The 14,542-nt window shown below is 40.2% G+C and overlaps 1 protein-coding gene across 1 annotated transcript in view; it reads right to left on the bottom strand.

Annotated features, from left to right (window-relative positions):
• PPM1H (protein phosphatase, Mg2+/Mn2+ dependent 1H) overlaps positions 1–14,542 on the bottom strand; it is a 131,619-nt gene that overhangs the window by 44,058 nt on the left and 73,019 nt on the right. Inside the window, exon 4 of the mRNA XM_030960787.1 lies at positions 13,557–13,669. Coding sequence (XP_030816647.1) covers positions 13,557–13,669 — 113 coding nt within the window. The remainder of the gene's footprint in view (positions 1–13,556; positions 13,670–14,542) is intronic.

Here is a 14,542-nt window from a genome sequence, read left to right as displayed (position 1 = left end):
ATTAATCTTTGAATGAGTTTAATCTACTCAGACAGTGAGCATTTTATATAACTTATTAAAAAGTTATTTGATTCAGGTGGAGTAGGCCTTCACCTAAGGGGCCTGTAGGTTTAGAAAAGAGTAGGTACTCTGGCAATAGTCTAGACTAGACTGATGAAAGAAGCTGATCAGACTCTAAACCAAATTTTACACACTAGTTTAAGCAAGTCATAAGGGATTTTCTGATCTTTTGCTTGTCTGAAAGAGCTAATATAAAACCACACATTGATATAACTGCTAGTACATCAGGCTAATTTTCTGATTATTCTTTGCTTCCCCTTTAATCACCATTTCACAGGAAATCCAGATTTTAAAGACCACTCAGACCAGTCTGGGGTTCACCTTTTTCTTTGTGCACATTGACATGTTTCGTATATATTTTGATAGCTGTCATTCTCACTTCTTTGGGTAGAATTGGGCCCTGAGGGACTCACATCATATAAAAAGCAATTCAGAGGCGAGTGGGTCAACCTTTCATAGCTCAACTTATTTTCACCAGAACTGGCAGCCACCTGGGATGAAAAGCACAACCTAGCACACACACACAAAAAAATCTTCAGAGCAGGAGGAATTAAAGCAATACTGTTGATATGCGGTAAAAGAGAGTTTTATGTTTTTCATTAATGTTTTCAGTAGTTGGACTTTATTCAACTTGCAACTTACAGCTGTTCATAAGAGTCAAATGATTTGATCTGAGGAATGAGACAGCTCTAGATATGAGTAAAGGGAGGGACATAGACATATATGTACAAGGCACTGGTCCAAATTCAACTGTGGTGAGCTTATAAGCCTGTACTGGGCTCTTTACCTTTCTGCACTAACTGCTTAGCTGTTTCACGACAGCAAAGTGTATTTCTGATGGCTCAAGTGACAAAAAGGGACACATTTGTTGGCTGTTTCACTGAGGAGACTGGGTGCAAAAGCCTGGCCTGGGAGCCACCCTGCTCAGTGGGGTTCTCGCCTGTGATTGAAAGGGTGCCAAATAAGGCCCTAATTGGGTTTGGAGACTGATGTGCCCTTTCCATGACCTTGCAGTGACAGAGCTGCCAAGCAGCAACTGAAGGCTTTTTCCACCCAGCAACCTCCAGAGCCCTGAATTCAATAGCCCAGAGTCAATAACTGCTCACGAGGAAGGAGCCTGGCTGATGCAGCAGCTGCAAACAGCTCCAGCAACTGCTTTTAGAGACCCACTCTATATGGTCCTGCAGGACAATTAATTTTGATTTTACACTTCCTAATGGCCTAAGCAGCAACATGGTGTTACATGAGCATTACTGCTTCTGCCATGCATGAAACACTCATGTATGCAAGGAAATAGTGTTCTGAAAGCATTTAACTCCCCATGTATTGAGGATATATGAATGTATTGTTTTATGCCAGAATACAGCTGTCCCATTAAACTGTCAGAAATAACTACATAGGAAGGAAGAACTCCTTGAATAGATGCGGTGCCCAGACAGCATCTGATTTTGCCATGTTTAATAGTGACATTTTAATTTCCACCACACTGGTGAAACACATTATAGCAGAGCCACAGGGCAAGCCTGCCAAAGGCAGATGGATGATTCATGTTTGCAGAGAAACAAGTACGTCAACACTAACCAAATATTCTCTGATGACAAGGTTGCTTCAGACCCATACCAATTATTAATTTATATCACCAAAGAAAGAGTAATTAAAAAAACAAAACCTTTTTTTGGCAGGATTGGAAATCAGGAGTCACAGATCTGCAGCGTCCTCAGTGCATTGCCCTTCATGCTCTGATGCCCTCTCCACACAGCATTGTCTACAGTAAGAAACTGCTCTGAAGTCTTGAGACCACAGAGGCCAGTAAGTCACTTATTCTGATCTCTATTAAAAACAAACTAGACTTCCCTGAGTCCTTTCCTCTCTTTTGAGCCCTAACTCCTCACCCACAGGAACTACAGGATTGTACCTGTCATTGCATTTCACATGCTCTGCATGACAATGAAAGTATGTTCACTATTCCAGAACTGGGATATTCACAGTAAACAGGAATATTTTAGAGAAAAATCTCCCCAAAACATAGCTGAAGTAGCCTAAAATGGAAGAAACAAAAATCTGAAAAATCTGATTTTGTATCTTTTCTGGCCTCTTGAGTTCTTCTGCTCCAGAGAGAAGCCAGATCATGAATAAGTAAATGGAGAGCAAGAGATGTGCCAGTGGCTCAATGCACAAGGCAGGACTGGCAGTCATGGCAAATCCTACAGCTGTCTATGTCTGCTCAGTCACAGGCAAATGAAAAGAAACACCAGGAGCTTAAAAGGCTGCATGTGCATCTGCAGAAAACAGTGTATTTATCTTTTGGATTGACACAACTGTGTAGTCCATAACAATCACCTAAATTCACATAGAACATTAAGTATATAGTTATTTTCTATATTCAGATTCAATACTTAGAAATTGTATTTCGTGCCTTAGTATACATTTGATTTAAAATACGTAGAGAATGAAGCAACAACAGGACAAAAATCTGCCACTGCACTGTACTGCTGCTGTGATGCTCAGAGTATAGCAACAACACTGGCTTAAGGAAAATATTGATATATCAACTGCTTTTGCATTTTTAATATGGCTAACAACTACCAGCACTCCTTGAATCAAGCAGGGTTTTGGGTTTATTTGTTTGTTTGTTTTTTCTTTTGTGGAAAACACAATCAGCTGAAAATTGCAAGTGTAGTTTCTGTTTCTTATGAGAAACTAACAGCGGAAACTCATACATTTCAGAGGAAGCTCTTGTTGGTTACTCTCATTTCATCATACAGACAAAGCAACACTTTAGTGAACAAGGTCAAGAGTGTAATTCCACTGCTGTCACAGGTCTATTGGGATTCTGCTGTTCAAAACAAAGAGACATCTCCAACTGTTAGGAGTATTCAGGGGACACCCTGATTCCATTACACACTTTTTCAGGCAAAAATGATTTGAAACGCAACATTAAACTGCACATTTCTACAACACAGGATAAAAATCTGGTAAAGGTGACAGAGAAAGACCATTCAGAAAACCCTTTTTGACAGTGTATATCAATTCCAAGCCACAGGGAGGCTACATCCATTTTGTCAAAAGGTGTTAAGCATGTGGATTCAGTACAGATGAAGCAGAAGTGTCTGGCCTGTCTGCAAAGGTATTAGAAATGTGTCAATGAAAAAGAAAGAGGGATTAAACTGACAGAAAGAATAAGGCAGGGTTTTATTTTATTCAAAGGGGAACTAAGCAGTAGATTTTAATTAGGTGTGTCACAAGATAGCTGTGGAAAAAAGAAAGTAAATCCTAGAACCATTAAATCAGTCTATATGGGTACTTGTTTATTTTGGTAACTAAATGCATATATTTAAACAAACCAGGGACGATCAATGCTAATGGTTGCTAAGCTTCAAACCAGTTGTGCTGTTTTTATTTCTTTGTGTTTTCTTAATTGCTAAGAAGTGAAAGACAATGACTATAACACAATTAAAATGAGAAATGTTTTTCTCTTCTGTAAATGACGTACTGGAACTTACTGCCATTATGATTACTGATGACTTTTAATCCATTCAGCACTGGCGCCTTGGTTTTACTTCTTCAAACTGAATTACTCTCACTTAGTCCCACTCAATCCCATTTCTTAAAGTTTCTTTAGAAACCAGGTGTACAAACACCTCACTGCACTGGCAATAAGTATGGAACTGATCTCATATTCCATCCCATGTATTCACTAACAACATGGAAGTATAGTGCAAAGCCTTTAAACTACTTCCTTAATTTATGAATTAAGACAGGCTAGGGATAGTGGAACAAACTATTATATAACATTTAGCTGGCAATAAAACAGGCTCCAGTGATGACATATCCATCACTATAAAACTCAGGTGAAAGCAGCAACCCTCAGCAATACCAGTGGAAAAAACACCCTCTGTGCCTCCCCCATGTAATACTTAAGATAATGCCTCAACTCTTACTAGGCATCACTATCAAGAAGAAAACAAACAACAAACCAGGGAAGGAGTAGAGCCAGTAAAAATGGTCTCTATCCTGATTTTCTATTTACTGCCACTCAACAGTTGTGCCACCCTGATTTCTTTGTATTTTTCAGCACAAACATGAGCCTGTTCACAGAAACGTTGTGACAGGATAGAAACACTGGATAATTTTTCTTTTAGTGAAACAAAGCCAGCGTTAAGCAGGAGTAGACTCAGCCTGCTTGTGGCTCTTCCTGTGACAATGTAGTTTCATGTTACGTTGTGGGTTATAGGAGGCTGCTCAGACACTTTCATTCATCACTTGGGGGAACTTCAGCTCCCTCAAGCCAAAAAAAGGTGTGAGAACTTGCCGTGATGAAGTATTGCAAAAGTAATTTCCTACAGGAGCGTGCTCTGGCATTTCCTGCCAGAACAATGAAGATCACTCCCAAACTTTGCTAAGGCTTTTTGCAGACTGCCAGCCACCCCAGCTGCTCCAAGGGTTAGTATCTCAGCAGCACAACTGCCAAGCACAGCCCTTTCTCCACCAGGACTCCAACTAGGCATTCCCAAGAATCTCCTTCAAGGTCCTTTTTTCATGTCTTTGCCACAGCATGGAGCCAAGCATGCCATACCTCTCCTGTGGCAAGATGAGAACCTCCTCCTGCCTTTGAAAAGAAGCAGAGAAAGAAATTATGTAATCCAGACCCTGAATACCCCCCTGAAAGCTGTCTTTCAGAGGCACCTGCAAGCACATGAGCTGTTCCTGTACACACACATGCAGAGCTTTATGCTGTTTCCAATTACCTGACTCATTCGTATTCATATTTCTAGTGCTTACTTAGTGATTCCTTTGGAGAAGGCCTCTAGACACAATGAGGCTGCTGAAACACTCTAAAGCCATGATGCTGGTGGTCTGATTTTACTGAATTAATTGTATTATTTTTAAAACAGCACCACAAATAGGCAAATAGAAACTGTTGCTGTAAGCAGAATAACACAGATTTCCATGGAAGGGCTTACTTCTCATGTTCAATAGCACCTGAGCCAGTCAGGATTTTTCTTACTGCCACCAAGAATAACAGAAATCAGAATTTTTAGAACTGATCTGGTATTCCATCTCATGTATTCACAACAACTTAGTAAGCAGCAGTTAAAAGGATTTTCTATTGTTGGCAGTCTGCCCTATATTGCATCTAACAATGAGAAGCACCTGGCTGTCACCGACAATGGAACTAAATTACCTCAGTTGTTTCTGCATCACTGCTCTACAGTTTAAAATTAAATGTAATGCTGAGCTTGCAGGGTGTCCACAGAGGAGATAGCTTGGAGAAGACACATTGCTCCATCGTTTTTGACCCCTGGAGCAGTATGCTTCTAGTTGTCAGTGCCTCTTCAGTGGGCTGCAGCTCCACTCCCATGAGACTCTACCATGAGTGAATTCCCTGCTCCCATTTAGGTCCTCAAGTGTGTTGCTTGACTGATGAAATCAAAGCATGGAGCTATTATTAGCAGTTCACTTTATTAACTGTGCTTTATTTTAGGGCTAATTATATATTTTTTGTTATGCCCACCCTCCCACTAATGTGATGGCACTGGCTGTCAGTATGCAATGTTCTTGTTTCATTAGCCAGGAAAGTAAATTTTGCTATTGAACAAGCAGTGACTTTGTAAGTTTACCTATATACTTCTAGTAATGTCTACCCCAGCTCCAGTAGTACTAACCCAAATGTGAATGAACTAAACTAAAACGCTGTGTAATTAATTACTTTCCTGATGGTTTACATTTCAACACATCAATCTTTCAGAAAGGGCTTCAGCTGGCAGCTAGAAAGCTATTACAAACCAGTTTATAGTGACACTACTAGCACACAAAACCTGCCCACCGCTGACTCCAATACCCTTAGGCTGGAGGTTTACTGCTCTCTTAGGATTCATTTTGCCCCGATGATTTCAGTGTATTCTTCATCTGAACACAGCTAAGTACAAGGCTGCACCGATGACAGACCACCACGTTTCTGTATTATGGCTGAACAACATGCCACCAATTACTCAGGCCATGCCAGGGAAATGAAGAAAGAAATGCAGTCACATCTCTGCGGCCAGCTCTGAGCCTCAGGACCGGTATCTGTGGAATCAAAGTCTTTTTCCCTGCTGTCCAGGATATCACATTCATCTCCAAGACAAGTTACTATGGCAACTAAACCTGGGCTTAGTGGATGAAGGCATTGCTGTGCAAGTCAGTGTTTATTTTGCCAGTAATATGGCTGGAGTATGGCTGTCCATGTAAGATGGAAGTAACAAGGATTTTTTATCTCTCTGCTCTTCACTGTCTTTCCATTGACAAAAAGAATTACTTTAGCACCTAAAGTCATATCTACTTTGATCTCAGCTTTTCTGCTTAACTCGGTACCAGTTGCAGGATATTGGAAAAAGCTGGACAGAGATGTAAAAGCAAGGATTGCAACTCATGCTCTCTGCTCACTCTTCATGGGTGAATTTCTACCCAAGCCCGGCTTCATTCACCCACACAGAAGTGACCAGAGCCATCACTAAAGGTCCCAGGAGCAGGGCTCAAGCAGCATTGCATAGCTGCTGCTGAGACTGAACAGCCTGGGCTGCCTGCAGTTTGTTGAATTCAGGTCACTTGAAAAGCTTTTCAACATAGTAAGGACCACAGCAGACTTTGAAACATAGACCAAGCAAGCCTTGGGTGCTCCCTCTGCTCCTCCTCCCTCAGCACAGATGGGAGCTAGAGAACCAAGGTGCCCAGTCTGCTTTCCATGCCTTGGCCCTGGCCCTGCAACACTGCAGGGAAGAACTTGCATGTCTCTGCGGTCCGCTACAAAGGCACAGATTTAAAAGACAGTTTGTTTGGAGTAGATTTTTTCTTTCTTTTTATTTTTAAAGGCTGAAAACCCATGAGAATTAAAATTACTAAAATTCTTTATTTCTGGAAACCAATATCAATGAACTGTGGCTTTACAGTTTACTGGTATTACTCAAATAGCCAAAAATCTTCTCCTTCCTCATAATCTGGAACATAAGATAATGTCTGTGTGATAAGGACCAAAGATTTAACTGACTCTCTCTGAAAATGTTTACAATGGCTTTAATACCTACTAATTGCCATAGGTATTGCTAAGGCATATGCTCTCCCAGGAAAAACAAGAGCTTGGAAAAGAAGTTGGACATTTGTTTTGTCTTCAAAGCCTGCAAACATTTACTACCAAATTAATAATTTCTGCCAAGTCAGTGCTGGATATGACATGCCAGTAACCTGGAACTTGTCATTCACTTGATAACTAGAAAATGCTCTCCCATAGCACTGTCCTTTGAGTCAAATGACTTCTTTCTGATCCAATACCTTCTCTTCACACCTCACCTTAAGTGTTTCTTGAAGTGCCTTCAAAAGCTTTACCCAGTACAAAATCCTGCAGTATCTGAGGTTGCTGTTATTCCAATCAATCTTGTGCTCCTGCTTCTCCCTGGAAGGAGACCAGGCAGGAAAAGAGGAGAAGGGCTTCCTGCAGGCCTGCAGATCATGCTTCTAACAAAAAGAGACAGGAGGAACAGAGAGAGAGGACATGACCATGTCTCTTGAACATGGCTAATCTTTTCCAACATTTTGGGCTAGCCAGGATCTGACCTCTCCACCTATCAAACTGCAGGGAAGGAGAATGTACATGGCAGAGACTTGTCTTGCTTTGAATTCAGTCTCTCCTCACTACACAGACCTGTGAGCAAACCAGACTTAGGTTATCTGTTGCCCTGAAATGATCAAACACTTTTTATTTTCAACTGATTCTGTCAGAGAATTAATAATAACCTATAGGGGGATGTACCATAGATTGGACAAACTGCAATCCCTAAGTGTCGCTCTTGCCTCTGGGAGGGCATCTTCTGAGAATGTGGAGGAATGAGAACTTCAGAGAATGAAAAGAAAGCCCTACCAATTGCATGGCTCCAGTGTGTTGTTCAGTCTTGCAACTTTCTCTGGCCTTTCTTTAGGAGAAGACAGGAAAAAGAATGCTTTTCAAAATACTGCAGACTGGAGAAGCTTAGTAACTAAGTTAATCTTTCCTCTAGAGACCTCTAAGTCTCCAGTATGAAGCACAGTTATTGTTTATGAAGACACAGATATAAGGAGACAGAGAAGGCTTAGGCCTGAGACTACTTACAGAAAACAGGGAAAATACATACCATTTAGATTAGAAGATGAGTAGTTACAAAAACCAGAAAATTAAAGCTTCCTAGACAGTAAACCAAGGACTAAAGTAAACTAATTTTATAACAGCAATATATTAGAACACTTTTTAGTTTTCATCCTTACAGTGTTAGCACTTCTGGCAAAAACGACCCTGCTGGACTGCCTTGAGGGAGAGGTCAGATACCATAAACCACAAAAATGGCTCAGAATCATCAATTTTGATTTCTAAGAAATTCTATTTAAGCTACACTGCCAGTCAGCAGATACGTGGCTGTTTCCATGCCACTCTCATTTACTTCATATAAATAAATTAAACCCCAAATCTGACTTCCTATAATGACAACTAACCATGAGGGAAGCAGCTGACAAGCACCATGACAAAGAAGAGGAAGTATAAATGTAGTAAGTTTCAACACAAGCAGCAAATCCAAAAATAATTGAAATGGTAAACAAATTCAATTTTCAATTCACTATTTTATTACACTGGGAGAAGATTCTTATGAACACACTCTCCCACACCTGGTCTCTTGAAGTACCAATGAAGTTACTTCACCTGCACCCACACAAAACCATCACAAAAATATTCACTCAATAAGCTCTTACCATTTAATAAGCCAAAATGCCTTAGCAGTAATTTTACACTTGGAAAAAGAAGGAGAAAGTCTATTCTGGACATGAGGAGGTATGTTCAAGTACAGTGTGAATATGCCCTGAAAACATAAGTCCTGGGGAGCAAAAGCAAGGAGGCAAAAAGATGATAAAAAAGAGCCGATGAAGCAAAGCAAAAAATTCAGTGACCCTGCAAGTCTCTGAAACCTTTGAAACATCAGGCCCTTTGCTTTCATGTCATGTTCTGCCAATAAATCAGGAAAGCCCAAGAACCCATTTGCAGATTTAGTGAGGGTTTCAGGGTGTATGGAAAAGTCAAATCAACTTGCGATGTTCTGCTTCTTGTATAATGATAAAGGCACAGCTTCCCTACGTGGCTCCAAGCACAGCACAAAATGGAAGCGCCTGCAGTCTCCGAGCAGCTCCAGACAACACAAAAGCCAGAACAATGCCTGTGCCAAACATGGTTAATATGATCATATTGCATTACAGTCATTGCAGCGATATTGGACAAATGTTATGTTGCATGAGGCTATACAATAATTGGGCAGTAATCAGTAAAAACATTAAGTCCCTGTTTTACAACTGCTTCATCAGTACCTATAAAACAACATCCTAATAAAGAGCATAAAAGTAAAAAGAACTGAGATTAACAAGGCGTGTCATGGCAGTTTAGACTTAAAAGTCACTTTAGCAATATAGAATTGAACAACACTATTTAAAACAACAACCAGAGAAGATTTACTATTCCATATTTTAAAAAGAAAATAAATAAAAAGCAGCTATTCCAATGGCCTAGTTTTCATAGCAAATATGTCATGCTGGTAAGCAAAATACAGAGCCCCAATGCTCACCAAAAAAAGCACTATATATTGGATAGCTGACTATAGCACTATCAGTCCCTAATCAGATAACCCTGCATGGACAATGCTAATCACTGAAAAGATGAAAGAGAGAGAAAGAAACATTAGAAAAAGCTTTGGCCGATATTCAGATATGAATTTCGACTGTACAAGTAAGTATATTTATGGCAGAGTCCAAGAATGATCAGACAAGCCATTAGAGAATGAAAGCAGTTCCTTCCAAGTTGTTTTTATCAGGCTCTGAATACATCACCTCATTTTTAGTAGGGTTCTGGTATCATGTGCAGTTAACATGTAATTATTACAGAACTATGATTGCATCGTTAGCAGAAGTTTAATTATATCATTGACATTAGTGATGCCATAACATCAAGCTCAATAATAGTTCATAACAAAACCTACAATTAGCACAATTTTTCCTCCCTTTTACACCAACCAAAAGTGTTCAGCTTGGAGAAGCCTAATAGTCCATACAGAAGTGAGCTAGGGCTGAACCTGAAAGGATTGCTGGCTGGTAATTTAGTAATATGGTAATTAAAGTCTTTTCATGATGTAATTACACATCAACTACAAAAGGACAGCTGCTATACAACACTGCCAGGGTACGTGGCATGAAATGATTAGATTTGAGAAGCTTTGGTGGATAAACTGAATACCACAGACATAAGTCTGAGGTATAGCTGGCACCGCACAGTACATTATTATTCAAGTCTCACACTTAACGTTTCCTTAGTCTCATTGTGATAGTAACAGTTTGTTGCACATACCTTGGTCCTCTGACAGCAGAAACTGTTCAAAACCCCACTTTAAAGCTTCTGCTGTTCTGAAGTTCCCTGAAGCCTAACCTTTGGTTAGGTTTGCATGGACCCAAAATGTTTATTTCCCACACAAAACCTTCTCTTACGGATCCCTATCTGTGGGAAACTTGATTTATTTGCAGGCTTTTTCCAGTGGGGTAGCAGAGAGAAGAAGGAGAATGAGGAGAGGGGAAAGGCACAAATGAGTAGGTGAACTCAAAGAAATTAAGAACGAAGGGTTTCATCATCTAGTTCCAACAGCAACAAGATGAAGTCCCTTGTTTGAGAGAAAAAACAAACCCACCCTTCTTCTCGAGAGCAGATAACCATTTCTTGAAGTAGTTTCCTTATTGTATTTCTCACTGCCCTCCCTTTTATCTGTAGAAACTACAAAGTTGACTACACAAGGCATGAGACAGCAAAAAGAAACTTATTTTTCCCAATTAACACAAGTAAAACTTCTTGACTACATAACTGGGCTCTTCAAAATACAGGAATGCACTGTGCACTGTGGCAGGGGGCAGATAACCTCAGAGTGGCTTGTCTAGTCCTAAAATGTCATTTTTGTCATGACAACAACCCAGATGTTTTGCAACAGCTGGTTTTTTTCCCTGTAAGTGGGAAAGAGGAAATTTGGTGGGAGAGAGACCCAAGCCAACTGGTCTACACTTTAAAGCTTTAAAATTTCTTTTGAGCAAGGAAAGTCTAGGAATGGACTTAGCTGAAAATGAAAGATTTTGGAACAATTCTCCTCAGCATATGAGAGACTTTCTGTGAGGTCCCTTTGGGAAACGCAAAACCAAACTATTTTGAACCTGGAGGGACTTTATTACCAACAAGATTTTAGGAATGGCAATTTGAATCCTGGTTCAAACAACACCCAATCTTGCTGATGGTTTCCTTTGTTTCCAGCCCTCCCTCTTTTTCTGAACAGATGTTCTGGGTAGACTTAATAAACATGCAAAACGTCTTGAAGACTTAGTATGTTTAACTACAGTGACACCAGTACTCTGGCACCAACTCCAGATCACCGCCAACAACAGTGTGCACTTGAGTATCAGAGGCTGCAGTGGAGCTGAGGCTGCTCTCAGGGAGCATAGAAGGAATCCTGAGGGAACTGGAAGCAGCCAGTTCCAGTCATTTAAGAACAAAGATCTTGGCTACTCAGATGTAAGTCCTGCATGCCCAGTTTTACACAGTACACTTTAAAGAGACAATAAAGCAAATCAATCAACTCAGAGAAAGAGGCTCAACTGTACTTCAAGTGTAATAGCACAAGAAAACATTATTATTTCTAATTTAATGGCAGAAGAAATAGAATGTAGTTCAGCTAGTAGCTCTGTTGACCAGATAGGTGATCACCTCAAACATGTTTGCACCTACCCTGTGAGGACTCACTTGACATTTGATACAAAAAGGAGATTCAAATATGTCACTTGTCAATAGAAACTGGGTGAACAAGTTGCAACACATACAGCAAATTTAGCATCTTAAAAACAATCAAGAAAAAGAACAAAGGAAGGAAAGAACAAAGAACAGGAATTTTATGCATATAGGATTTATTTGACTTCCTTTACACAGTGTAAAGCAGCAAGAGGCAATAAAAATCTTAGGTTTAAACTACAAAACCCTTGAGTGTTGTCTCTGTAAGTATGTGGGTCTACACACTACAAACATGAATTGTGTATGCACAAATCTTAAACACAAACATAGTAGTCTTCACCTAAAGACTGATGCCTTAGGTTTTAGCTTTCATATTTTTCAGATTATGAACTGCATTAGTATGTAACTCTGAATTTCATATGAAGTGTTAGCAAGTTCTCTTCACAGTTTAGTTAGACAAAACAATCCTTTTCCAACCTGAGAACCAAGGATACCATTACAGTTTCAACCCCAAAAAGTGTAAACAACAGTGAATTGAAGAGAGCAAAATGGGAGGATGGACTTCATAACCTGAAGCTGTAATTGGACAATTCATCCCAATTTGTAAATGGACCAAAACTTAAAGTGTGAAAAATCATGACCATTCATCCATCTTGGGTGGAGCCACGGCCAAGCTCTTGTACTGCCCAAGGTGCATCCTTTAAAGGCCTTTTAATAAATACCCACTTTACTCTTTTAACACTGTCTACCCTCTGTTCCAGGCAGCCTCTTTAGGCATCAAGACAACATGGTTCAATACCCTTGCAGATGTTAATTACTCAGTCATTAATGAACTGAATACATGAGCAGTTAGTATGGCATGGGAACTCTTCTCCCTACCCTGTTTATGCAGTGCACTGCCAAAAGAAACATGTGAAGTCTGAAGTCTTGCAAGAGGAGCCTCATTATCTCTCTCCAATGGTGGTAAGGGCAGAGTTAGAGAGGGGAAAAGACTGCAAGTGAGAGATTTCCAGTATGCTCCTATCTTTAGCAACATCAGAAGACAACGAAAATGCTTCTTATCATGAGTCTTCAAGAACCCAACTTCAAAATAAAACAAAGCAACAGCTCCTGAGCAGCAGCACTCAGTTCTGAGAATTTGACAAGTAGTTGCGCTACAACAGGACAAGGCAACATACTGTGATAGCCTGTTTCCCTCTCCCCCTCCCCTAGGGCAACAGTAGCAGGTATTTGCATACTGATCACTACCTTCAATTACATGAAAATCTGGAAGCCAAATGGCCTATCAAGACTAAGCCTGGCAACAGGAGCCACAGGACTTCCCATGGAACAAATGTAGCCCTACCAGCTGTTCTGGATACAGTCACCTTGTCAGCGTTCGACACACAATTCTACTACACACCCAACACTTCTTCTGTTTCAATGGCTTTTTAGTACCTTTCCACTTCTCTGCAAACATAAGCCATTCAGAAACTGCTACAGGACCAGAAGTGCTATCATTTTCCCTGACTGCAACCACTGCTCAAGATACTGGAACGCTATCCCTGACATTTGCATTCACTTCAGTGAGAAGTGCTAAGCATCCAGCCAAGAAACAGAATGTTCTTGTGATGCTGCCTGCTTTAAGGGACTTAGTAACACCAGGCCTGGGCAGTTTGGGGTGAAGGATTAGATGGGGAGACAACACACTTACCTGCTATCCCCAGCGTTTGCCACATAAAGCTTCCCCAATAAATACACCACCACCAGGGCTGTGCAGCCGCCAGAAATGTTATACACAGTCCTCTCTCGCTCTATCTGCAAATCCTGGGGGAGAAGAGAACAAGGTTTATAAAGACAGCTTTGCAATTAGTGCTTGAGAAAATGAAGTCTCCTGTAGAAAGCAAAAATACAATAGAGTCTTTATTAAACTGCATGTCCCACTGTCTGCCTTTTCTTGCAGCTATGAGCTAGGAGAAGAACAGAAAGTTGAGGAGTACCTATTACTTATACAAAGATGTTTGGGAAAAATCAGGTCAGGAGAATGTAAAACGTCAGGTATTAAGGAATAAACAGCAACTCTCACAGATGCAAGAGAATTTGCTACAGCAAAATCACAATGAAGGCAAAGATAAATGAAGCTTAGCAACAGGTACCTGATGGTATAATTGGAGAGTGCTTTACATAGACAGCAGATAACTAATGAGACCCAGCTACAACATGAATAACTACCTACTTCCCAAGAGGAATGCTAGGATTGTGGGGTATACACCTTAAGAACAAAGCAAGATGCAGTTGTGCCACAAGGCTACCATTCAGAAACACGGAATGAATGGATGCTAAATTGATTCTGAGTGCAAGAAACATTATATATTAAAAGAGTCCTTCTGCTTAACAGAAGTGGAGAATGTAAATTATACTTTGCACCAATAGTCAAAGTCCTGGAAAGAAAAAAACCAAACACATAAATAGACACTCACAGACATATATATATATAAATACACATATAATGTCCCAAGAAAGTTTGCAGAACACACAGCAAGTAAGTAAATGAGCTACTTTCATTCATACATTTTAAACAAACACTGAAGTGTATGCGAATGAATTAATTCTGCTGTCTGTAGTTTAGCTTCAGGTAGTAACACACTACAAATTACCCTTCTCTCCTGTGTCCATTTCAAATTGGTCTGTCCTTACAAT

The sequence above is a fragment of the Camarhynchus parvulus genome, chromosome 1A (assembly GCF_901933205.1).
Source record: "Camarhynchus parvulus chromosome 1A, STF_HiC, whole genome shotgun sequence".
NCBI classification, from domain to species: domain Eukaryota; kingdom Metazoa; phylum Chordata; class Aves; order Passeriformes; family Thraupidae; genus Camarhynchus; species Camarhynchus parvulus.
Note: the sequence above shows the minus strand (reverse complement) of the source record. Positions and strands in the feature narration are given on the sequence as shown.